At 49.0% G+C, this 24,836-nt stretch overlaps 8 protein-coding genes across 8 annotated transcripts, besides 1 other annotated feature; 3 read left to right on the top strand and 5 right to left on the bottom strand.

Moving 5' to 3' along the window:
• Positions 1-2,911: 2,911 nt before the first annotated feature.
• NFIA_109700 (putative DNA mismatch repair protein (Mlh3)) lies at positions 2,912-5,743 on the bottom strand (the record flags this gene model as incomplete). The annotated part of the gene is made up of 2 exons (XM_001267372.1): positions 2,912-5,445; positions 5,497-5,743. 2 exons carry the CDS (start codon positions 5,741-5,743, stop codon positions 2,912-2,914), a joined length of 2,781 nt encoding a protein of 926 aa, XP_001267373.1.
• An 865-nt stretch (positions 5,744-6,608) lies between these two features.
• On the bottom strand, positions 6,609-7,430 carry NFIA_109690 (uncharacterized protein; the record flags this gene model as incomplete). The annotated part of the gene is made up of 1 exon (XM_001267371.1): positions 6,609-7,430. One exon carries the CDS (start codon positions 7,428-7,430, stop codon positions 6,609-6,611), a length of 822 nt encoding a protein of 273 aa, XP_001267372.1.
• Positions 7,431-9,242: 1,812 nt separating this feature from the next.
• NFIA_109680 (uncharacterized protein) lies at positions 9,243-10,680 on the bottom strand (the record flags this gene model as incomplete). The annotated part of the gene is made up of 2 exons (XM_001267370.1): positions 9,243-10,496; positions 10,561-10,680. The coding sequence occupies 2 exons, from the start codon at positions 10,678-10,680 to the stop codon at positions 9,243-9,245; spliced, it is 1,374 nt and encodes a 457-aa protein (XP_001267371.1).
• A 1,532-nt stretch (positions 10,681-12,212) lies between these two features.
• On the top strand, positions 12,213-13,614 carry NFIA_109670 (uncharacterized protein; the record flags this gene model as incomplete). Its single annotated transcript, XM_001267369.1, has 2 exons — positions 12,213-12,246; positions 12,305-13,614. The coding sequence occupies 2 exons, from the start codon at positions 12,213-12,215 to the stop codon at positions 13,612-13,614; spliced, it is 1,344 nt and encodes a 447-aa protein (XP_001267370.1).
• Positions 13,577-13,606: a microsatellite.
• An 834-nt stretch (positions 13,615-14,448) lies between the features above and the next one.
• On the top strand, positions 14,449-15,169 carry NFIA_109660 (uncharacterized protein; the record flags this gene model as incomplete). Its single annotated transcript, XM_001267368.1, has 2 exons — positions 14,449-14,930; positions 14,968-15,169. Coding segments are annotated over 2 exons (684 nt in total), but the record flags the coding sequence as incomplete, so codon positions are not given.
• Positions 15,170-16,375: 1,206 nt separating this feature from the next.
• On the bottom strand, positions 16,376-17,892 carry NFIA_109650 (putative bZIP transcription factor (MetR); the record flags this gene model as incomplete). The annotated part of the gene is made up of 2 exons (XM_001267367.1): positions 16,376-16,995; positions 17,595-17,892. 2 exons carry the CDS (start codon positions 17,890-17,892, stop codon positions 16,376-16,378), a joined length of 918 nt encoding a protein of 305 aa, XP_001267368.1.
• A 3,278-nt stretch (positions 17,893-21,170) lies between these two features.
• On the top strand, positions 21,171-22,589 carry NFIA_109640 (CENP-N/CHL4 family protein; the record flags this gene model as incomplete). The annotated part of the gene is made up of 1 exon (XM_001267366.1): positions 21,171-22,589. The coding sequence occupies one exon, from the start codon at positions 21,171-21,173 to the stop codon at positions 22,587-22,589; it is 1,419 nt and encodes a 472-aa protein (XP_001267367.1).
• Positions 22,590-23,037: 448 nt separating this feature from the next.
• Positions 23,038-24,447, bottom strand: NFIA_109630 (RING finger protein; the record flags this gene model as incomplete). The annotated part of the gene is made up of 6 exons (XM_001267365.1): positions 23,038-23,120; positions 23,202-23,323; positions 23,379-23,614; positions 23,671-23,732; positions 23,842-24,008; positions 24,065-24,447. 6 exons carry the CDS (start codon positions 24,445-24,447, stop codon positions 23,038-23,040), a joined length of 1,053 nt encoding a protein of 350 aa, XP_001267366.1.
• Between the last annotated feature and the right edge of the window lie 389 nt (positions 24,448-24,836).

Below are 24,836 nucleotides of genomic sequence, written 5' to 3'. Positions count from 1 at the left end.
AGTGTCAATCAACTGTGACCTTGAGCGCGAAACCAGCGCCAATCCAATTGGGGAGGGTGGCTTCAACGATCAGGAGCTTCGGGGTCAATAGGGAGGGTATCGCAGTGGAGACGAGGACGCATAAGTAGAGGAGAACTGCGACAATGGTCGCGAGATAGGCTGGACAACCTTGCTGGAAGGATGAGCCGTCCAGGTATATGAAATTGGAACAGAAGAAGCAAAGAAAGACGAGATGAATGTGGAGAGAGAAAAAGCAGTTGAGTTTGAAGAGGGGAAAGGGGGAAAAATTGGGAATGCGTGGAGAAATTGATCTACTCCTGCTGCATGCAAGCAAAGCACTAGAGGGGGAGGGGGGTGGAAAAGGAGTAGTAGTATCTACGTAGTAATAATATCTAGCAGTGAAGAACAGATAAATTAATATAATAATAAAGAAGGGAGAACAACGGAAGAAATAGTAGCAATACAACCTCTAAGACAGAAGCTCACCTCCCCTGACCTTCTTTCTTTTTCCTTTTCTTTGCGATATCTCCATCGCTTTTCATCCAGTAGACTGATACTAAGGTACGGTCCTTCTACGACTCCATCTCGGCCGTGTTCTGCGCTGCCCCTCTACTAGCTCTACGTACCCGTTTCTTCCTCGTTCTTTTTTGCTCTCTCCAGGCTCCGGTCTACGTTTTCTTTGGTTCAGTCACTCCAGTGGTTCCAGTCTACTCTCCGCTCCGCTGTGCACACGCACACCTGGCGAACAGAACCGTCCATGCACTTGAGTCTAGTCTAAGACTAGGATGACGGGTATACCCACTTCTACCAGCGCAACTGGTGGCTGATTATGATACTTTACTTTTCCTTTCTGTTATCTGCGAGGGACATGGTATTATGAGGTAATCGACGATTAAAGAATTGCTATCAGCCGAAACTAGCGACGGAGGATCTCGACAAACGACGTCCATTCGAAAGGCAGGAAATTTTTACTTTCATGGAAAAGGAAAAGAACAGATAAAGAAAAGAAAGAGGCAGGGCATAAAGGAACGGGAACCAACGTGCAGACGAAACCGAGATGCCTCGTTGGGACCATTGATTTCGACCGCACCAATGCAGGAGAGACAGCGATAATTTCGAAGGATGCAGGGCGCTGTACCGAACTCCTGCAGCCTGCGGGTTGACTTGGATAAATTCAAGGAGGTAATTATTTGTGTTCAGTTATCTTCGTCACGCTAAAAATTTCTGGTGACACATTCACGTACTTTAATCCAGCCTCTCCACCGACAACTTCAGCCATGAACATGACATGACAGACCGTCTCTCATCCTCTTCGACCGGACGGAGAGCGTCTCTCGAATCTATACAGAGTATCTACTGTACCGAGTACCTAGTTATCGACACTCACAGCGATCAGCATTAGGAACAACCTACCGGGAGTTGTCAATGTACGGATCCAGTGGGGAGCAAACCCGGTGGATTTCAAGTGAGCGACCCCTGCCTATCAAAATTCTAAAACAATACCTCTAGTCCCCTGGTACTTGAACGGCTGGAGAGAAGCACTACTGTCCGGACTGGAAATGATCATCATCGGATGTAACCTTTTCGGTTGTGGTGATCGGTGGACTGGCAACTAACTCCCTTGCTTGATATCAGCATTTGGCTGTCAACCTCCCCGCCATCAGGAATCTTCCAGTCGTTCAGTACGACCAGTACCTAAGGTACCTCAGCTTCGGCAACGGCTCGGGCGTTTGGAGTCTCGAACTGTTTAGATTCCGGGATTTTCAGCTATCGTACGTCCGAGTGTCTAGATAGAACAGTCTGGCCTTTGATGATATGCTGGATGATTGGATAGGAGAATCCTTCCAACCAGTTCAACAGCGCAATTGAAGCAAATGGCACATGGTGGATATCTCGAGGTTACCGTTTCCGACTCTGAAGAGGATAATCCCTCGCATAGTAAATACTTCGAATTCAGATGTAAATAGATCTTACGGTGTGTAAAAATTGTCGGTTTTCCTGCCGAGGCTGCAACATTCTTTGTGAAGGTACTAGTAATAATTATGCATATTGTTGAGTGCATAACAATTCCACTATCAAACCGTCAAGCATTGTTTGCATCTTCTTCTTGATACATGTTCGTTCGTCCGTAACCAGCCCCGGCAACAGATCATGATGCTGGTCGCATCCCCAGATGCAGATAATTAGATAACTCCGGGGCTGGCCTCTTCACCCCGGCCCCAGCCATGGAGAACCGTTGTCTAGACGCAGGGGGGTAAGGAAAGAGGAGTAGGGATTTCTGCAGCTAACCAGCCTCGTCTATATACTAAGGTACCAAAACTACTGCTTATGACTTACAGTACTCAGTACTTTGTCCATCATCCATGAACTTTTGATGCTGTACTGTGCCGGGGTTGGCACTTGGCAGTTAGTTCTGTTTCACAGTTTCAGCCGGGAATCATAACCAAGGATCATCTCATGGTGGTAAGTACCGAACTCCTCATTATTGTTCTCGAGTGCAACCATATCGGCTCTACGTTTGATCGCCAGTATACAATGCATCGTGCTACGGTGACTCCGTCTCAGATGTTCTCGAAACATGATCTCAGAACTACCCGTGATTGTTTCATCCCATCCCTTTGTGCGCCTTGTCACTCGTTCTCCTTGACTCCTTCTGCTTGTTTCAAATCCCGAGCCCTGACGGTGACAGCCTTAAGAACGCCACGGTACTCCACCTTGCAGATGCCACATTCTTTAGGCCAACCCTATCATGGATCAACCCTGTAGCTACAGAGTACGCTTTGTAAGGATTCATGAACCGTTCACATCAGATTCGCTCAATACAGAACGGTTAAGAATCTATGGGTTAACAAACCATCAGATACTCTATACTCCCCCATAGTGAGTTCAATACTCTAGCCGCATAAAGTTTTCAGTTGTCACCAAGAGCCTGCCAAGATCGAAAAGCCTCAAGAAGATCCGGCTGTCGTCGACCATCTTCCCTTTCATATTCATATTCGCATTCGGTATTCTTTCCTAAGAACTCCTCATCTTCCCTCACATCAAGAATCGGGACCATAGATGGCCGTCCATGAGCGCACTGAAAAGGCAGCACGCATCGCGCCAGTCGACCTATAAGACTTTTGCACTCCTCAGCCGTCAGCATATCATTGAACATGATTGCTGTTCTGCATGCCCGAGAGTTCAGCAAGTCAATTATCCCCTGAGGGCAACTCTTCAATCGTTCCACCCAGTTGTCCTCAGTCTCAACCCCCAACTCGTCCCGATGTATCTTGGATCTCTGGGTTCGTTGATCACTGAGAGCCAGAGCTCCTCGTCCGTTCTCTTCATGTTTCCATATCTCGCCGCGGATCAAATCGCTGACCAGGTCGGGTTCTAATCGACACCGCTCGGCAATCAGTGCGGGAAGTGAATGCACTACAACGAGAGCAGCTCTAGCTGATGATTTCCGCTCAACAGCGTACCCAACACCCCAAGATGCAAAAGAGTCGGCATGCTTTCCAAAAAGAGTGGCTTCCATTAGCGGGATTTCAAAAGTAATAGGGTCAATCCTGATGGTTTGAACTTGACGATGACCGTCAGCGAACATGTCTCCAAAAAGGCTCTCAATTCGACATCGTTCATCCGCAGCATGTTGATCAATCAAGACCAAGACCGACCGTGAGCTATGGCCATCAGCGAGCTTTGCGAGGATAAACTTTCGATCCACCTGTGCAATGATGTTGGCCGTCGCCAGGTGACTCTTGCTTAATCGGCCTCGGAATTTGGCCAATCCAAAATCGTCCAATCCGCAAGACTCCCCCGAGCCGTCAAAAGGCCGAATGAGGCCGTTATCACTCGTATTTCCGTAACTTTCACCGTCGCTAATCGCGGTTATTGGTCTTTCCGGTCGACTGAAAGCAGGATTTTCCCATCTTCTCAAGAGGTTCTCAACCCAGATATTATGACTTGTGCTTGAGATTGCCGACCTTGGCCTTGACCTATCGAGGGCTCGCAGTGTCTGAATTGTTCCGGCAGATCGGGGGCGCTCGACGACTGTAAATTCAGTAGATTGTGACCTAACGTTGATTGCTTGGCCCGTTCTTGCATTGATCAAATGAGAATGTCCAGTATGGGGGTCAGTCCATGGTATCGACGCATCAGCATCCGACCCGTCATTTTCAGTAATCTCCAGATTGTTACCGGCCGATGAATCATCTGTCTCTAGACATAATGACAACGATTCTCTATCGCGGTACTCCGAAGCAGGCCTTGAATGTGCTTTCTTCCACCCATCGGCCAATTCATGCTTACCAGCAGGCGGCTCTCTCGCACATTTGACCCTAGACCAAGTCGCAAAATCTGAAGTAGTGTTCGTTGACGTTGGCCTTTGAAAGGTCGGCAGCTTCAACTGGCCTGCCAAGGCTTCTTCAGCAATGGAAGATCTGTCCTGTGAAGATACCGATTTCGCAAAGTTGGACCTGCCGGCCCCTGGCGACTCAACACTCGCGAACCTTGACGCACCTTTCGTCTGCCGCCCTGCACGTGGTCGTAGGCCATGTTGTTTCAAGAACTCACTTATCATGGCCGCAAGCACATCAATAAGACGCTGGACGGACTGGTTTGACTCCGGTACCACCTCGTGGTCTTCCTGGTAGAGTTCTGTAGGATCGTCGACGTCTATGCAAATGTAGAACATCGGCCATTTGTTCACTGCCTTGCTTGTAAAATTAGGACCTGGGTTTCCGTCGCTGCTTACAGGGGCCGCTTCAACCGCACCAAAATCGGACAAAGCAAACAAGCGGTTGATTTCACTATAGAGCAGGTCCGTGCTGTTGCGCGGGTAGACCGGGTCAATGCCAATGGAGATAAACTGAACCTTCCTCGTGGGGCTAGGCACAAGAGATACAGCGGCGCGCAACGAAATCCCAGGGACGCTGGCTGACACAGAGTTCCAGCTACCAGAGTTTGGCGATTCAATCAGACCGGCCTGCGTAAGTATAGAAGTGATGCGTTTGATATCCAAGTCTCCCCTTATTTCTTGACGTCCAGCGTGCGAGCGAATCATGAGCTTCCTCTCTTTTCCAGCGGTAGAGACCACCAGTTTAGTGAGATGGTCACTTGCTAATATCAAAGAAACGAGTAGTCGCCGGAGATCATCCCACTGCCGCTCGAATTCGTCGGGTTTCTGAAGGGCTAGGGCCCGACTTTTCACGCGTACGGGCATATTGCCAAACAAGTCATTGACAGTAACGCGCGTCCCATGACTGCTGGAACTCAAATGATGCGATGATGGTGCTGGAATCAAGCGTGCGATCGGAGTCGAATGATGGAAAATGACACTGTTGGTGCTGTTGTGGCGGACATGGTGTGAGATCACGGTCAACAGTGAAAGAGAAGCCAGAGAAGCGAGGAATAGCCCTCTACGACCGTAGACAGCTCTTGCTGAATTTAACTTCGAGGTATCTGCATGAGAGTTGAGCGAGAAGACAGCTAACCAGTACGAGGCCCACGTACGATGTGCTTTCCCTAGTCCTCCATCCGACTCAAATTCGGCCGGGGGTATTCCATCCCCGTCGTCCTCAACAACACATCCCCCGCGGTGAAAATCAACCGTTACGGAGACCGTATGTGCATTTGCATCCAGCGCATTCTTGACGAGTTCCACAACCACTCTGTTTAGATCGGTAATGGAAGTAGAAGATTTAATCTTCGCCACAACTTCCGGCGAGAGTGGCTCTATTCTGCTGTCCTCTGAAGACATGACGGAAGCAGGGGAGAATTGGACTGATGTATTCATGTGAAACGGACTGTCTCACATGATTATAGCATTGTATGGCCCTTGGCCAATCTTTAAAAGTAGTTGCCACCAGAGTGGCATATGAAACACCGTTGGACTATGATGTAGCATCGGATCTAGAGTAAGACAGCAACAGCACCAGAGAATTCAGCTTCGTAAATCAGGAGCGACAGATCAGTGTCGTTTCCATGCTTGTTGTCTAAGTCTGGAAGAGTTGTTGAGAGGGAAACAACTGCTGCAGTTGATAATATGTATCACGTGACTCATTACGTGTTATGTCTGGGCCATGACCTATCTATCTCTCGGAGGGCACTCAACACCTGTCTATATATGTTTCCAAAGCTCTCCTCCATAATGCGATTAATACCACTAAACATGACAGTATTGTCTTCTATTTCTTTCTTTGCAAGCACAGTTATTAGATATCTCCCTTCATCCTCTATATCAGGCGGTCGTTGACCCGGGTCTTGCGGACCCCAAAGAGTAGAAAAGTTGTGAACAGCATATTTTCCAACAGCCGGCCTCAACAGACGCAACAAGAGAAGGAGCAAATGTGGCGTAATAGGATGGAAATGTCTGGCTTGTTGGCGCATGGTGCTGGGATGATATCGTGCTCCTTGAAGGATGCGTCATGTCTGCAATGAGGGTTGTAGTGTGCCTGGATGTCGATATACCATGGTCAAAGGTCAAATGAAGAGTGGTTCGTCACAACACACATTTCAACTTGGCGACTGCTTTCCACAAGCATGGCATGACCGGCGGCGTCAAGCGTTGTACAATCAGCATAACCACTTGTTGTATATAATGCCGCAGATTTGCATGTCATCTCCTATTCAGCGCCTAGGTTCTCTGACCTTCGTGCCACAACAATAAATCCTCTGACTACTCCGGTCTGACCCCACCAGTCGAAAGCATTTGCTGCCCCCTTGTACCTGCCTATGGTCATCCCGTACTTGCTTAACTCGGCGTCCTGTTTCCTCAGAAAACTTGCTATGCCAGGAAAGACATGTTCCGAAATATCCCGCATTTCCATCAGAGTACTCTCATACCCGGCGTGCGTCAGAATTTTTTTATACCCTGTCTTTGTGACGAAGTTTTCATATGGCATCCCAGCCACCAGGCACATCAAGCGCAATACAAACCTCTCCCAAGGCGTGGCTTGATCTGAAAGCAGGAGATCAAATGCCATTATAGAGGCTTGCATATCTTGGTACGCACATTTGAACAACCGATCACGAGAGGGTTGAAAGTGATACAACGTATCAAGCGCTAATAGCCATGTATGAGTTTTCCTCATGCACTTCTGTATCGTCTCCCCTTTTACGCTCTGACCGAAAACAGCGCGCTTAAGACTCAATTCCCATGAAGAAGGATCCGCTGCGTTGGCAGCGAAGATCTTCACGTCTGTTGTTTCCTGAGAAGTTCCTTCGAGGTCCGTGATAGATCGAACCTGCGAAAGTCGATCTCTGGCAAGATTTGCTTGAGACTTTACAACCGTGAGACCAACATACGAGTCGAAGAGTGGCCGGACTGAAAGAGCTTCTCGCATGCCAACTGCAGAAGCAGTGGGAATGTCAGTCTTCCTAGACAGTCGCCTGGTTAAGTAGATGCACTGGTCGCCGCAGCCAATGCCCACATCAACCAGTTTCATTTCGTGAATAAATGATTCTGATTTGGAATCATTGTCTGCATCGAACGTGATTGGTGTTCGATCTTCATTCAAAAGCTTTGCTGTAATCAGGACTTGCTCCAATAAGGCTTCGCAGGCTTCGGGGAAAGAACTTGTGTGCTAAGTCTTCATTAATATCATGTTTTCTGCGGTCCCTTAGAGGAGCCGAACAGTTAGGGTAGAAAGAACAACTTGCCGTAGGGCCAGTGTTCCTAATGTACCTTCCAATACCCCATATTCATCCACATTCCCTTCGCTGGAGGGACTTCCACACTTAGGATAGCATGGTCTAACCCATACAGTTCCTTTCCCTCGAGTAAGTCAATAACACGCGCTGCGATATTCACTATGATCTTTAAGGGGAAGACAAGTCCCTTGAGGAACAAACTAATGAAATTGCCCATCATAAGTTCAGGAAACTAGGGCCACATGATTTGAATGACTGGTGGCTTATTCTGTTTTCCTTCCCACGCAATGTGATATAGGACACTTGACAATGGGGAGAAGAGCAATAATAATACTTCTGTTAAGACACTCGGAGTCCCCTGTCCTCTACGGAGTAAGTGTCGGTGACGGCGGAAAGGCCATGGTTGTGCGTGGTCTTTGGATCAAAAAGCATGGCCTTTCCGCGCTGCGCGTTAGTGCCTCAAATATTCTAGGTATGCTATACCCAGTTTGTTCTAGGGCCAATTCTGTGAGTTATAGTTATTGAGTTCTTTTGTATACTCAGCGCGTATACTAGATGAGTAGACAAAACATATAAGGCCAGGATATAGCCTTATAGATCTATAATTTAATATCCCTTTATATATAGAAAGATGTAATAGTTGGAAGTTCTCCTGTATTCTATCTCCTAGGATGTTTTTAATTTGTGGTATTTTATTAACATGCCTTAAGCTAATATAATATGATCATATGTTTGCATACTATGTTCAGGTCCAGGACAATACTCAATCTGCTTTCATGGGTACCCCTACTAGAGATGCTTTGATTAAGCTGGTAATAAACTTAAGTTTGATCTAAGATGCATCTGTGCCGCAATATTTAAGTGATGAGAAGAAATAAGAGATTAAGTAACTTACTGAGCTTAGTGATCTAAAGCATAAGCATGATTAACTCCAGTGTGATTTAATTACATGATAACATTGGCTGCATAGGGCTCAAGGGACATTCTATACTCTGAATTTAAAAGGGCCTAGAAAAGGGTGAGAGCAGAAAGGATGAAGAAGCTGTATAAAATAGCTAAAGATAAGCAGTATGGTAATTTCTTTGAGCACATCAGAAACCATATTATTAAGGGAAACTACCAGGGTAAACTGCTTACCTTCAAGCCTAATATATCTCATGTGGTCCTGGAGAGAAAAGCTCTTGCTGACCTTGAGTTCAAGAATTAGGACGTGGATAAGATCAGTGACACTGAGCTGCTTGAGGATCGTATCCAATCTCTTGAGATGCGGCTAGCTCACTATCACCTGGAGGTACCCAAAGAACTGCAGAAACAGATTAATTTCCGTGAACCTTCACCAGAAATGGCAAGCTGCTTGGAAATATTGGATACCCTTCCACTTGAGAGCAAAAGTAGGCTTGAGTGCCCAGTATGTCTTGGTTGTCCTGGCCTGCATTCGCGCGCAAGGCGATACACTACGCCCATAAAGATACGTTGCAGAGGCACTTCGAAACGCATAATCTGAAATAAAAATTCCCAAAGGGGCGTCCGTGCGACTATCCTGGTTGCGAGGAGCTCTTCGCTGATGTGCACCCGACGATCATTCTTCGTTCGAGGCGGGTGCACGATCATTCTTCCTTCGACCACGGTATATCAACACCCAGACATGCTGCAACCCTCATCGCAGACACGACACATCCTTCAAGAAGCACCATTCCGTCCCAGCACCATGCGCCAACAAGCCACACGTTCCCATCCCCATTGCGCCACAATTGTTCTTTTTCCGGGAGGGTGTTTTGAGACTGGCTCGCGGAAAATATTCTGTTCACCACTTCTCTACTCCTCACAGTCCGTAATACCCGAGTCAGCCGTGCGCGGTGAATTATTTTATTCGAATTGATGGGCTCAATTGGAAAATTTGTCACCAAGACAGAAGAACGATGCATGTGGACAGATTCGGTTGAATTATTGTCGGAAACCATATACATAATCTCCGGCGGCTCCAGTGCTCTCTTAGCTTCTGTATATACCAAACCGCCATCGGGAAGAATGGATGTATCGCAATGAACAATGCAGTCTCCTTTAACGGTGGGGATCGACCGTAGAGACTTCTCTAGCGGCTTGAATATAGCAGCCACTACATCAGGAGTGACAGCCATGATAACATGATCATATTGTGCCGAGAACACTTTGTCATCCTGGGAATCGATCCATGTGATACGACACCTCGTTCCAGCAGCCTCGACAGTAGTGACAGTCGAGTGAAGCCTAATGGCCAGTCCTTCGGATATTCTTGACTGAACACGATGAATGCCGCCCACGACAGTGTAATGCGGCTGACGGTATGTTCTCGTCGCGTAGTCTATGACATCAATAGCTGGAAAATCGAGAAGCTCAGCATGCGAACAAGTGGTCATGCTTGACAGTAACGGCAATAGATAGCACCTGGCGAAATACTGAGGCAATCGTATCCGCTCAAGGTAGCGTCGAAGCGATTCGTTCCCACAGGACACAGATTTTCCTTTCGGACCAACAACAAAACAGCACACAATGAACCAGAAGTAACAAATTGTCAAATATAATGTTTCGGCAATCCAGTCCACGCGACTCCGGGATCTAGGACGGATCGGGGGTACTCGGTGGTTGCTGGATGAGTGAATAAAATAAGGAGGTTCTCTCTTTCCGCTGGAAGGACAAATTCGGGATAGGGAATAAAGAAACTTGGGGGATACGTAATCGACACCAAGGAAGTCGTACATTCGCTTCAAGTTGATGTGATAGTTATCATCGAACGCGCGCATCGGTATATCGACGCGGTGAGGGAGACCATCGGTGGCCGCTTCCAGGGTGTATGATGCTGAATCTAATGACAATTGGTCTTGCTGATATAAATTAGAAGCTACACAACCGTCCTCAAATACAAAATCTGGCAGGTTATAATCGTACCTTTTCAAACACCTCCACCCTGTATCTTCCTTCGTTGTCGCGCTGGAGAAGGAACGCCGCCACCAGGCCTGCCATCCCAGAACCGATGACAGCGACGGTTTGTTTTGAAGCCTCGCGCATTATCACTTGTAGAGAGATCGAGAATTCATGTATTATGGGCAGGATTGCTTGCAGTGTCAAGCAAAATCATGATCAATCAATCTGCATGTCTTTGGAAGTGCTTGCTTGTTTATGAGCTAGCGCCTTGGCAACGCGGGTTGTAGCCGCGGTAAGAAATTTTCCACCTGGAAAATCCACGTGAGAGTGGCTGTTGAGGGCGCGACGACGGCATTGCCACCCATTTATCTTGCTCAGCTGCATGTGCACTACCACAACTAAGTCGTCCACTGAATGGATGTGCGCCATCGATAGCAATGTCCGAACAATTGCAGATCACTAAACTTTGTTCCGCTGATCCATTCGGAGGGTTAATAAAAGACAAGGAGAAGTGGAAAGCACCATACTTGCGTATTCATCGTGAAGGCGGACTACTGCGCATTGCTGCTATTTTCGCACTCGAAGTGGTTTGTTGGATTGAGTATCTATAGCGGGTGTGGCACAATGACATCTGTGGGCCCGCTCATTGACTCCCTTCTGAATGCAAGACTCTCCCGAGCATTCCGGCAGACGTCGCCAGCCTGGACGATTGTTCTTCGTAAGATGCACTCCAGCAGCCGGAACCAGCCCAAAGTCCAGAGCGACACAATATGGGACAGAGGGGTGGTACTATAGAAAAATATGCGGATCCTATCCCCGTCTATCCTGACAGGAGATCCAATGTCACTAGACAATGAAAGAGGTTGAATGATCAATTCTATGGCTGGGACGCAGCAGGATCAGTCCGACCTGCAATACACGCAGATCAAGTACTTGAGATAAAGACTTGCCATCAGTAAGATATCACCTTGAGTCAGATGAAACCAAGCTTCAAAACGAAGGATAGCGGTCGCGAGTTGTATGAAGATTTAACTATAGTCAATGATGAGGCTCTATAATGGAGAAAAGTAGAATATCATATAATCCAGGTGGACTTGGCGCAGATAGTGGGCCACCTCTCGTGCTTTTCCTGCTTATTTCTCTAGTTTTCTCAGGAACTGGTTACCGGACAGAAATGAAGTTTTGTTAATTGTTAAAGAGCTATTTTCGCTCACATCTCAGCTCAAATACAGCCATTTCGAGTCAGCATGACGGGGGAGGAGAGGAGAAACGGCAGGGCAGGTTGATTTGGGCCCGAGGCAGCCATCACGTGCTGGCAGTCATCCCCCTTGGGACTCCTGACGGTGTTGTAGACGCAGCCAGCATTTACCCAGCCATCATATTCTCTTGCTCCCTTGGTTTAACCTGACTCCTTTCATTCCTCCTCCTCTTTCTTCTTCTTCTGCAGTATTGAAAATTATTTCTAGTTAGCTGGAGATCTGACGAACCGTGCACCTAGACTTCAGCAGCCACCCATGCTTCGGTGATTTGTGGCTTATCTGATTGCCCGATTTGTCCCTCTGTCACCTGTATTGCGACCACCTTCGCTCGACATTGATTGGCAACACCGATTATCTGGAAATCCTCAATTCTAATTATTGACCTTGCAATTACCTGCAGATCGTTACGCGGCCAAAATGGCCACAGCTGATGTCCCTGCGCGGACTCATGGTTCGTCTTCGCAAGCATTCTGCCCCTCCCGAGACAAACCCAAATTGACAGATGATAGTTCGCAGTGGACGTCGCCACCCATTTTCTAGCTGGATGAAGAGACTCACCAGTCTGAAGGGCTCCTCGACCGATTCCGGCACAATTCGCTGGTCCCATAAACGTCATGACGCTCAAAAGAACAAGAGAAACAACAAGAACAACCCTTACCCCCTCTCCGGTACCACGAACGTTGCCGGGGAATGCAGCAGTAATTTCGTGTCTTCCGTCGCGGATTCCAATGCTGCGAATGGGCCACGATCGTGCTCATATAGTGAACCTTCCATTGTCTGTTCCGGATACGACAATCAGGTGTCTGCGACAAGTGCAAAGTCAACGGCTCTGACCATCTCAACGAATGGGGACACCGCCATTTCGGAGGCAGCATACTCCAAGGCAGGGACGATGGCGACAGCAGGAGAAGGGATCAGCTCTCAGGGCGGAGGCGAAGGAAGTACCTTCTCTTCGCCCGCGCCGTCGGTCCGTTCGTTGACAACTACCCTAACTACCGTGCAATCCGCCGCGCCGTCCACCCACTTCTACAACGTGCAAACTACACATCAGGGCCTAGCGCATGCAAACTCGACGCACAGCACCGCGAATCAACAAGTACAATTTTCCCAGCCATTTCCTTCCTCCCCCGCGACCGCGGTGCCACCCCACCTTGTCCCTCACGGCCACTCCCATACATACAGCACTGCGACTGCCAACAATATTCTTACTGACAATGCATCCATCCTCACTCTGGCTTCGTCTTCAAAACGGCGCCGCAGGAACTCGCTGGATACGAACGCATCGGTCCGCGCTCTTGCGCCGTCCTCTGTATTTGGTGGGAGTCGGGAGAGTCTGCCACTGAGCGTGCTTAGTGCAAATGTTGGAGAGCCATCCAACACGTCCACGTTCAATACATCCGGAGTACTCAATCGTCCCAGCATGGTGGGTCTCGCTAGCGCGGAGCGGATTAGTGTATACTCAGCGTCTGGTGCGATCGCGAGCGGCGAGCGAGGGAGCTACCATAACAAACCGAATCCAGGCGCGGGGGATGGTGCAAGTGTCAAGAGCGCAGCGTATTCGCACAGTCGCAACGACAGCTATGCGGCGAGCATCTCAGGCGGGATGGGTGCCGCGATCGCCAGCGGGTCCGTCAATCAGCCCATGACGGGGAGGGTCAGTCGCCGCAGCTCAGGGTGGGGTGAGATAACTGGCGATGAAGGCGACCGGGAGAAAGAGGACAAGGAAGAGCGGCCAGCAGAATTGAAGGAGGAGGACTCCTTTGATGATGGGCCTGAAGGGACGACTGAGACGACAACGACTGCGACGACAAAGAATTGATGATGCCGAACATGATATGACTTTATACGCAGGAGAGTCTTCCGTGAGCTGCGCAACGAAGTTACGCAAAATATCTGCATGACAGAGTGGGTTAGAATATTACCAGCGGTTTCCTGCTTTTTTTTTGCATTTTTGTTTCCCGGTTGCGAAGGAAGGATGGAGGTCTGTTTGCTTGGGATGGGAGTCAACTTTCCTTAACCTGGGAGTTTGGGTTTTTTACTGGTTTTTGTATCTAGGTATACCTTGATTGTTGGATGCATGGACACTATTGATATCCCGCTGGCATTGTTTAGCATGATTAACTTTATTCATTATTTACTGCTAGTTGACACTTGACTGCGTATGTATACCTGCGGTTTAAGCTTAGTACGTAGTGCTTAATGTGTATACCAACGTCAATTCTCAGTTTGCGAAGGATGGTCACAATCACAACTGTAGAAATACCAGCAAACCCAGGAAAAATGTCAGAAGTATGTGGCGTGGCGCTGGAAGGAAGATCATTCTCAACAATGGCAATGTTCGACCCCTGAAGGTCACCAATGCAAGGTCAGTGGCTGAAATGCGCTGGAGACAGCACCAAAGTGAGCCAAGGGTCCAAGCCAATTTATTAGAAGCTAGTCTATAGGGTGGAACAGCACATGCTTTCTGCTCTGAAGGTTCCCTTGCCGTGGGTGATCATAATATCATTAATTCGTGATGATTGATTGATGGATTCATTCCTTAGCCAAGAACGATGCGGGTTAGCAAATTAGTGTGGGCCGACGTGCCCATGCGCGCCTTTGCTGGCGGCTTCTATCGCAATCTCATTCGCATGTATGACTCTCTGGGAGTTCGATGCATCGCCAACCGCATTACGTCGTGACAGATGGGGTCCACACTGTCCAGGAGACGCTCCTGCGTGGGCTAGACGTGCGGCTTGGTGTCCAGTCGACCAAAGTCACGCCGACTCCGAACGGAGTTGAACTCTCGTATCGCAAAGCGGACAGCGAGGCTCGGGAAATCACCGAATTGTTCGACCTGGTTGTTCTGGCTGTGTCCCCAGACGTCGTGGCGCACATCTTCGAGCCCTTGTCAACGACTCTGAGCGACGTCCCTACGACCACGGTGAAGACGGTGGCGCATACGGATTTTGCCAATCTCCCGCAGGTTGGAACGGGAGTCAAGCCAGGAGTCAGGGTTTCTAGCAAAGCCGGCACCCCCCAGCACATTTTCCTGCGCTCCAACGCGTCCACCACGGAATCGGTCCACGTGCAGCCAAACTCGGTCCTTGTCACGACAAACCCGCTAACGCCTATCGACGAGACCAAAGTCATTCAGTCGGTGTCATTTACGCGCGTGCTGCGAAGTCCGCAGAGCCGGCGGCTCATCAATCGCGTTTTTTGACAAAGAGGGCAGACGCGCTGATTCTAAGGCGATCAACTGGCGCAGTGGCGATAACGGCGTGTATCTAGCGGGAGGATGGTGCTGGGATGGAATGGTGCTCTTGGAGGGTTGTATTGTCTCAGCGATGCGAGTGGCAGCCGACCTGGGGGTGGAAGTCCCATGGGAGAGATGAGGTCGAATCATGAGTCTGACGTGAGATGCCTGCATATACTTAGTAAGTCAGTCTGTGGAACCAATGACAGATACTAGCATATATATATATGTATATACTATATGACACGAATAATGGGACTAAGCGACGTCTAATAATTGAATTTGGCTCCATCCTGGCCCCGGACGTGATGACCAGCAGATCTGTGTTTACCACGCGTACACCGGCTGCTGCTTTTTCTCCTCACTCATAGGTATTCATTCCCAACACACAACTCGCCATGAACCCCATCACTTGGTTTCTCAGTCTTATTCGACGCCTCTGCAAATTCATATTCAGTCCAAAACAGCGTGACAGAAACCTCTACAGCCTCCACCAATGCCGCTCCGGGATCTCGGAGACAGTCTCCCACACCTGTTTGAATAGCTTCGTGTCGCGCAGCCAACGTTCCCCTTTCATGGGGAGAGAGGCGCGCTCGGGTTCATGCCCCTGGGCGAGGGTGCGCTGGCCCCGCCATGAGCGGTAGGAATGAGCGAAGAAGGCGAGCATGTAGAACCATGTCGACGCTAGACTGGCGCAGGACAGGAGGGTGAACAGGACGGGTTTGTGGGAACGTTTGCTCTGCCATTGGACGTTGGATTTACAAATCTGGTAGCGATTGTAGATGGTGAGGCATGTGTGGCCTGCTAGAGCGGAGGCCAGACTCAGGTAGAATATGGAAATTGGAGTATTCTGGCAGCTGTCGACGGTAATTCTGCTATAATGTTGGCACGAAAACCTACTGAGGTGGAATTCGTTGCTATCATGACGGGATGTCCGAGGTCTGAAGTAATTTAAATACGGACAAAGTGCTGTTGATCTCTGATGCCGTGCATAAGCTGCTTAGCCTCCATCGGTGTCATAATAGTGCACACCCCACACAGCACTAAGACTTGCCTACCAACTGTGTTACCCATATCCATTGAGATGAATTAAGTAAAAATGAATTGCGGTCTAGATGGGATCCATCCAATATGGCTCGCTGATAAACAGACACATTAACACATCGTCAATCATAAGACTCGCTCATCCACCCTTTGCTCCGTGAGACGCCTTCCTCATTGCCTCCAGATAATGATCAACCAGATACTGGTCCAATAGTATAAACAGAGAAGCTGTGATAAAAAATGACGGAAAACAATATATTCACTTTTTTCTTTTTTAACTTTTTTTTCGATTTAGCTCTGCTCACGCAGTGCCAACACCGATCTTGGACTCGGAACTACTCCGTTCAGCGTCGGCCTTCTGAGACGAGAGGAACTTCTTGAACATGTTTGCAATGTCGGTCTCGGATTTCTTAGTCTCCTCCGCCGACTTGCCGTTCTTCTCTGTGATCAGGTTCTTCAGCCATTGATTCTCCAGCTCCAGCGCGGTCACGCGGGCTTCAAGAGCGGCATTCTTCTCGGTGGTCTCCTTGACTGTCTTCTCCAACGCTTGTTCCCGGAGCTTCTTCTTGACGCGGAATCGCGCGCTAGCAGCCGTGTTCCGGCGACGCTTGTCCTCCTCCGCGGCAATGCGGGCAGCCTCCTCCACGCTGATAGGTGCCGGCTTTTGCGTGTTCTTGCGCTTGGGTCCCGCCGCAGTCGTTGCAGAGGGAGCTGGAGCAGCTACTGGGCTGGTAGCTGGGCCAGTAGGCGAAGTTGCAGACGAACTCGACTGACTCGGGGTGGGGTTGGCGTTGAAGGGCGCATTTGAAAGCCCTGAAGGGATTGATGGGATCTTTGAAAATTGCGTATTTTGAACCGGAAGCTGAGAGTTGATCGAGTTCAAGTTGGCTGCCGAAAAATCGGGCATGTTGTTGAAACCATCTAAATGTGTGATATTAGCCTCAGGCCACAACCGATCAAAAATGCAGTCCCTCGAAAGCCAAGCTGGACAACACAAGTATAAGAATTCATTGCAGGATAGAACATCATGCTGAAGCAACTGAGATTGACGAGAGCGACCTGCTACACTCGTGCCAGATGAATGCAACAAGGACAGCGACGAGAGACGTCACGTGATATCGCGCCATACTTGACCCCATTCACGACAACGCTAAATTGCAAATTTGATGCAGGAAGCACATAACCTTTTTTAAGATAGCCGCACAAAGACAGGAGAAAAAGGTTCATGCAGACAGGGGTTGGTTTAGGTGCTTTGCCCATCCAATGATGGCCCGTGCAACGGAAATAGCGAACCGCAACCATGTGCCCCCAATGATCCAAAAGGATTGCGCAAGATATCACGAGTCGTATGACACAATGAGGGGAAGAAGAAGCAAAAATGTCTGAGCACGATTGACAGTAATAGCATGATTGATCATGCTAAATGAACAGGGGACGAACTTGTGCGGGGAACAATTCCGCCATATGTCCAGCTTGGGATGAGGGAAAAGATCAGACCACTAGAACTAGGTTTCACTCACCCCCTAGAAGATCCAGAAACTCCATATCGGGATTGTGGGCAGCAGGTCCTCCATTCTGCTGTTCCGTTGTCTTCGCACTGTCTTCGTTTACGGCATCAAACGTAGGCAGGTTGAGATCCCCGAGATTGTCGAAATCGAAGAACTCGGTATTTGTGAACAATGAGAGTTCAGCATCGAGGTTGAAGGTATCTTGTCTCTGTTGCTGCTGCAAAGCCTGGTCGTACGGCGAGGGAATGGCATTCAAATCCTCGAGATATTGAGAGAAGTTGGGCGCACGGCGGCCGTTGAAACCGGACATGATGTATGAGTGAGGCTAAGCCTCTATCATAAAGTTTTCGAGACAAATCGAGTAGTAGCTGTTGGCTGTCTTCCTTGGCTTTCTTTTCAGATGATGCCTTCTTAGGGTGACAAATGCGTCCAGGACGAGGGGCGGAATGACTCGTCTATATGACTCCGCCGTACTAATCTGAGAAGATGCCGTAGCACTTGTCTGATGTGCTCGAATAGTCGCGTGGATGTCGAAACTATGGAAGAGGGTCCAGAGATGAAAGAGTAGAAGAGAGAGGAGCGAAGAGACCAGACAATGAATAATACTCACAGTGGAACGCGGGAGATCGGGGAGCGTGGATGGGAATTTGCGCAGGGTGGGGGGTGGGCTGATGATTAATCCGGCGGAAGCAAGTCAACGCTCTCGAAGATGAATGGTCGGGCGATCCGATCTCAAATGATTAAAAATCAAAGAAGGGTTTCACAGCCGGCATTTGACAAAAGCAAACGACTAATAATCTATTGATGCTTGATAGTACAGTATTCTATTCATTTACTTTATCACTTCTAGAGCAACAATACAAAGCGTACTCATTTAAAATATAGGATCGAATATTTTCACTCAAATCTTCATCACTGACAATCAACAACATTAGGGTAAAAGTTCCTTTGTCTCGCCACTGTGCCTCATTGACTTTCCGTATCGAGAAAGGATTACATCGCTTCCGAGTCATCTTTTTCGGTGACCGAGATCGGAGTCAACCAGATTTCAAACGCCCTTGAACCAGGCACTGTCTAATCTCCGGAACCATTATTTCACAATGAAGTATGCGAATGGCGGTAATCTGTCAACTACCTGTTTTTGTCAATGTACTCTACTACGTACTATGGTCCGTATGCTATGCAACCTATGACTTGTGTCCCTGCTAGATTTAGCCTGTGTTCAGTGTGACTGCCGAATAGTAGGGCTGCTCACTCCTCAATAATCACAAGGAAATTGACTCCCACACGTCAATAATCAACCTGCCTTATCTCGTATTCCTTTCCCTTGTGCGTCAGTGGTTGGCTCCAAAGCCTCAATCTGACGGATTATTCCGGTTTAGCTCCTTTTTTTTTTTTATCCATGACGCGGTTTGCGCATGAATCTCAGTTGTAGTCCTAGCCATGACCCTTGCAAACATAATGTAGTAGCTCACGATGCTGCAGATAAGCTACTGTACGCCTGTAGATTTCGCTTGGCTGTCTTCCTAGTTCAGAGTGTGTCCGTGCACTATGGGCTGCGTGGAGTGCGGAGTGCAACACTATTAGTAATGCTACTATCTTTGATAATGCGTAATCACACTGAGAAGATCTGCGGAGCATTGAATAGGCATGCTCGTCAGAGTTAGGGCTGCTCTATCTGCATTGTGGTCACTGTATCCTTGTGGTTTGAAGAAAGGGGTCTGTCCGGGGTAGTAACCCTGCTTAAATGAGATTACTGTTGGGTTATTACTGACAGCAACGCACTGAAATCAATCCACTTTGCATCGCAGGAATGGACCTGGTCTTTAAATGTGCGCATGCTAGGGAACTGCAGACTTCTCTTTTGCATTGTGGTCGTGAATTATCAGACCACGACCGTCCAGTACCACTGGAGCTGTTCAACGGTCACTTCTTGAGCTCTTCCATGGTATGTCTAGATGTAGCAATTCGCCCTTTCCCTCCCTAAAGAGATACGTAGTCCAAGAAGCCGGAATTGATAGGTTCAGCTGTGGTTGCTGCGTTTAAGTAACTGACACTTGGTAAGCGTCATCACGGCGTGATACCGAAGGCAGTAATACCTGTTTCCAAAGAATGTGCTGGCATTACAATCCATCAGCACCAGCGCCTTCCCTCGAACGAACCTAAAGAGTCACATTCGACCCAGTTCCTACATTCCAGTCACCGAGAACACCAAAGCATCAAAGCAATTAAATGATAGCACAAGTGGACGAGACCTTCACTGGAGTGCAGGTTACGGACGACATGTTGGTCAAAGCTGCGGAGCTTTTCAACGAAAACTACGGGGTCTGGGCAAAGCTATCAAATTAAGCAGGTGAGCAGGATATAGAATTCCTTACACATATATTTCGAACGTCTTTGGCAGGAAAACAGGTCAAGTTGAGTGAACGACGACTGCGTCAGCAATACCTACTCCCTACCACCGACGATGCTGGAGTTTCTACATTAGGGTGACCGTTGATGGGAGTATCGTCGGAATCCGTTCTTCTGCCGCTGGAAGTCCAAGAGCAGAACTGTTTTCTATATCACTCAATTTGTGGCAGATAAGGATCATCGTGACAGGGGCTTTGCAAGTTGGCTCTTGACAACACTCAGAGAGGATTCCGACGATATATACGATGTCATGAGCTCTCATCCGGCTACTTACCTGGCAGCCGCCAACTCTCTCGGGCGCAAGTGCAACTCGAAGATGCAATTATCTGAATCTCATGGTGGAAAGTGACTATCGAAAATATCCCTCGATTTCATTTGCGAAAACGCCCATTCTATCCTGTTGACTTCCCCAGTTCCTTATATCAGAGACGCTGACCCGTGCGGAACCCTATTTAATCCAGGTGATACAAGTGGAATTGTTTCGGGTGTGAACACCGACTTCTTTGTCGACCACGAAGAGCCGTTGAACGCGCTGAAATCAGTTCAACGAAACTGGCAGTGGCCATATGGGGCCCTGTCAGGCGCGACGACAGCGACTCTGCTAGGCAGGATGAGCACTGAGATAGAGACAGTTCAGTATGGGGTACCAAGGCCGCGGGGAAAACCTCGCGGCAGGAGTAGGACGTCGGATGGAGATGACTCTCCCGGCATAGCAGCACCTAGAGAGGGTAGCCGTATGAATACTACTGCTACAATGCTACCATCTCTTGGATAACTGTGCTCTTGAATGTAATTTAGCTCAAATGAAACCTTCCTCCACAAGAGTTTTATACCTGTACGTCTTGAGGCAGATGTTGCATTTCTATATAAACCTGAGTTCGCGAATCATCAAGGTTGATGTCAGACCAATACAACGTCGTGATGGGACAAATGTTTTTGGAGCTAGAACTCCTCCAATCATATACAAGAGCGGGAAGTAGCGAAAGTCATCACCACGTGAAACTCCGACTTATCTCCACGTGACCCCTTTTGCTTTGTTTATTTTAATCTATTTCTGCCTTAGGCCTGCAGTCGCAATCGAGCTTTCACCAAGGAATCGTGCACCATTTGTCATTTATCTCAGCTTCAAGGGTTATGCTTCGTCTATAGTATAAAGAGGGTCAATGCATCGCAGAAATGGCGCGTCCAAAGGCTATCCGTGCGCCTACAGCCGCCAGTCTACCCAACACTCTCCGCATCCCCTCCTCGACTCCATCTCTGATAAAGTCATTCTCACGGCTATCCCGCCAGGCTCTTCTGGACCTGGTATTCCAATGGCTCGATGATCGCAACGCGCAATTATTTCCACCATATCTTCAGCAAGACGAAGCCGAGAACCCCGACGACCATGAACTCAGCCCGTACCCGGCCGCCGAAACGATCGAGGACGTCCGGAATGCTTACCAGGATTTACAAGAAAGGAAGGGGGGCAAACGGGAAGTGATTGATCGTATATTGGAGGGCGACTGGCGACACGGTATTACCCTGCGACAACTGGCAATGGTGGACATTCGGTATATGGAAGACCATCCGGCAAGTCTGCGATGGACAGCATTTGAACTCAGTCGCATTGGCATGGACGGAACTCGATCCGCAGGAGCAACGGCGCCTGACGTTTCCGCATGTCTACCGCGCATCCACGCCACCACTTTCCTGAGCAACCTTCAGCAGCAGATTTCTCCCCTGGTGAAAGCGCATTACCATCTCGTCCGCTCGTCCTCGCTTCCGCTCTCATTCCTGCGCATCTTAGTGACCAATTCTCCATACCAAAACCCTCGCCAGCCACCCGAGGCTCTGACGGACTCATCTCGAGTGATGTACGTGGCTTTCCCCGACAGTTCCCCTTTCATCTACACGTCCATAGCAACATCATCCGTCGCAAAATCCAATACAACCACCAGCCATGCCGTCGCAACCGATGCTCGGAGTTTGCAGCGCATTGTCCGAGACTCTTTACCCAAAGCATTATCGCGGCCGCAAGAACGATATGCCCTGAAAGCGACCTCTCTGACAGCGAAGAACCTGCAAGCTCTGCTGGCGCTCCGTGGTCCTGGAAGATCCAACGCGGCCAATGGGGCGTTCAGTATATTCGCGGACGCGGTACTCGAAGGGAGTCCCTTGGACCCACGTCCGTCGGATACGATATCTCCTGGAAAGCACTTCTACCAAGACTCAGACCTAGGCAAGGAGAACGAAAACCAGGAGGACAGCAACACGAGCAAAGAGATGGAGCCTATTTCCCATGTTGCCAAGAAGCGCAAATTAGCTGTTCACTCTCGTTTTGGCACATCTGGAACCCTCTCGTCTGCCCCTCTGGACCGCCTTGACGTGCGCCTGCTTGATCCGGCAGACGATGAGGATGACGAACATGATGTGGACCGCACGCAACCAACAGTATCACTCACCTTTGTCGGCTCGGACGTCATCAGCGGTATCCGCAAGCTCGCCGAACTGGGTGTCGTTGACCCGGAGCGTATGCCGTCCTGGATGACGGGCGAAGAAGCAGTCAGCGTAGCTGTCGTTCATCGAGGAAAGCGTGTAATCAGAGCTGGTTGACGGTAGGGCCTAGTCTCCAGAAACTTGATCGCCAACCAGCAACACGTTCTTATGGAGAATAACGCTGGAACCCCTCCGATGCAACTGCCGCGAAGCAGTAAGGCGGCCCGCGAAATGCAGCCGTACAAACCCCAAGCCCTCAGTACGTCCATACACTGAACATTGGACGAGCGGTGTCGTCAAGATCGATAGCGCAGACAAAGAAGATCACCAGTCAAGCCTCTTGATGTACAGCGACCAGGCGAGCATAATTCCGAGTCTGCTTTGAGTCACAACCTCATGAGATGGATATACTGAACATCTACGAATCACACAGCTGTGCCTCGACAACAAGCGAAGTATCATTGGATTACATCAAGCAACACAAATACAGATAGGGGTATATAGCAATCTAGCAATCCAAAACCCAGTGACCGACGCCCTTGCACCATGTAGCAGGCAAACTCATTCACCAGCGCGAACGCCACGACCTACGCGACCCATAATAGGACGATCCCGGGTAACCCCAGGGCCGATAATATGTTGAAGAGTCTATCACCGAGCGTTAGTTAGCAGCCTTTCCAAGAAATGAAAAACAAAACGAAGGGGACAAGTACAGGGACGGTCTCGTACCGCGTTCGCCTGGCATGCCGAGCAGATGCCCCACATTGACATAACCTTCTTCGTTGACGTATCCGTCCTTGGTGAGCTGTTTCAGATCCAGTTCGCTACTACCGGTCTCCCATGCAGAACGGCTAGAAGAGAGTCAGCATGTCTCCACAATCTTTGTCTTTAGGTAGTAGAGCCCACCAGTAAACGCAACGAACGCCCTGCGCATTCTGCGTTGCAGCCCATTGCTGGAAACATGCCTTGTGGACGTTATTCCCGCATGCTGCGCGGCACCAGACAATCTCGTCTTTCTCTGGCTCGAGTTCCATGAAGCAGATGGGACAGTCTCCTTCGATGGGCTTGCGCTTGCCGTTGTTGTCCTCCGATTGTTCTTTTTGGCTGCTGAGGGGTGATGACTGGTACATTTCGCGAAGTTCCTACATACAGTAGTGTAAGTAACTCATACAATTGCGTCCTTCGCGTGAACTCTTACCGAGGATAAGAATGCCAGCTGATACTGTAGATGTGCCGGGGCTTTGAGAGCGTTTATTAGGACTTGATAGGCCATAGTAGTTAGTGACTGTAAGGATAAAATAGAGACACAACGCCAGTACGAGTGAAGAGCAGATAAGGACACAATGTTGAAAGAAATGCGTCGACATACCGTAGAATATGTGTTTGCACTGATTTCCTTTACCTCCATCCGGACAATCGCAGGAAGGCACCTTCCCAATAACAACCTTATACAGGTTTCCAGTCGTCCCCGCCATTTTAAACACGACTTCGGGCGCATCATTGACCTCGGTGACACAATGTTCCACGACACACATCCTGCTCAATGGCCGGGTTAGTGAGCATCGCACGAAAGGGGTACAGTCAAATCCTACCTCTGGGTCCGCGCTCGCGCCATCCTATCCATTATACACTTTGGCGCTTGCTTACGGAACGGCCTAGCGCGTCGCTCGGGGGTCGGCTCGCCAGGAAGGCGCTTCTTGGGTCTTCGAGTCTTCTTGGTCGGGGTCGTGGCGGGTGAGTCTGCTGTCAAGTCGATCACCTCGATGGAGCTAGCTGAGGCTGCAGAGATGGTATTCACTCGTCTGCGCGCATTTTTTACCGGAATCGCCGCGGATTTAATGTCATCATCGGCGTCTCGCTTTCTCTTGGTTGTTGACCGCGTATTGCCGGGTGTGCTTGCGCTGTAAACTCTGCATTGCGCTGGCGAGGAGCTGGTGATTGTTTGACGAGATATCGTCGTTCGTGTACTTCCCATATTGACTAGTAGCACGAGCCGCGTATATAGCAACTCGAATGACGGGAAATTGTGGTAGACGTTGGTAGACCGATCTGAGCTGGGGTGGCGTTAGATAAGTTGATAGATTTGTTTTGAGCGGACGCGACCTGGAACGCTGACCTAATCGCATCCACCAATTGGCGAAGGCGGATGTAGGCCTGATACTCAGTTGACTCTTTTGATGCTGCATCTTGACCTTTGAATATTGTCTCCTTTGCGCCTATCTAGATGCTTCAATAGCCAGTCGATGACACAAAACGTCGTAGGTATATCATCATCATACGTGGAGGTTTGCTGGGTTTGTGTACTTTGTCGTGTTTGCTGCAGCGATAAGCTATCAAGATACTCCGTAGTGAAAATAGTGATAA

Source organism: Aspergillus fischeri, genomic scaffold, assembly GCF_000149645.3.
Source record: "Aspergillus fischeri NRRL 181 1099437636245 genomic scaffold, whole genome shotgun sequence".
Lineage (NCBI taxonomy): Eukaryota > Fungi > Ascomycota > Eurotiomycetes > Eurotiales > Aspergillaceae > Aspergillus > Aspergillus fischeri.
This window is presented reverse-complemented; position numbering and strand designations above follow the sequence as displayed.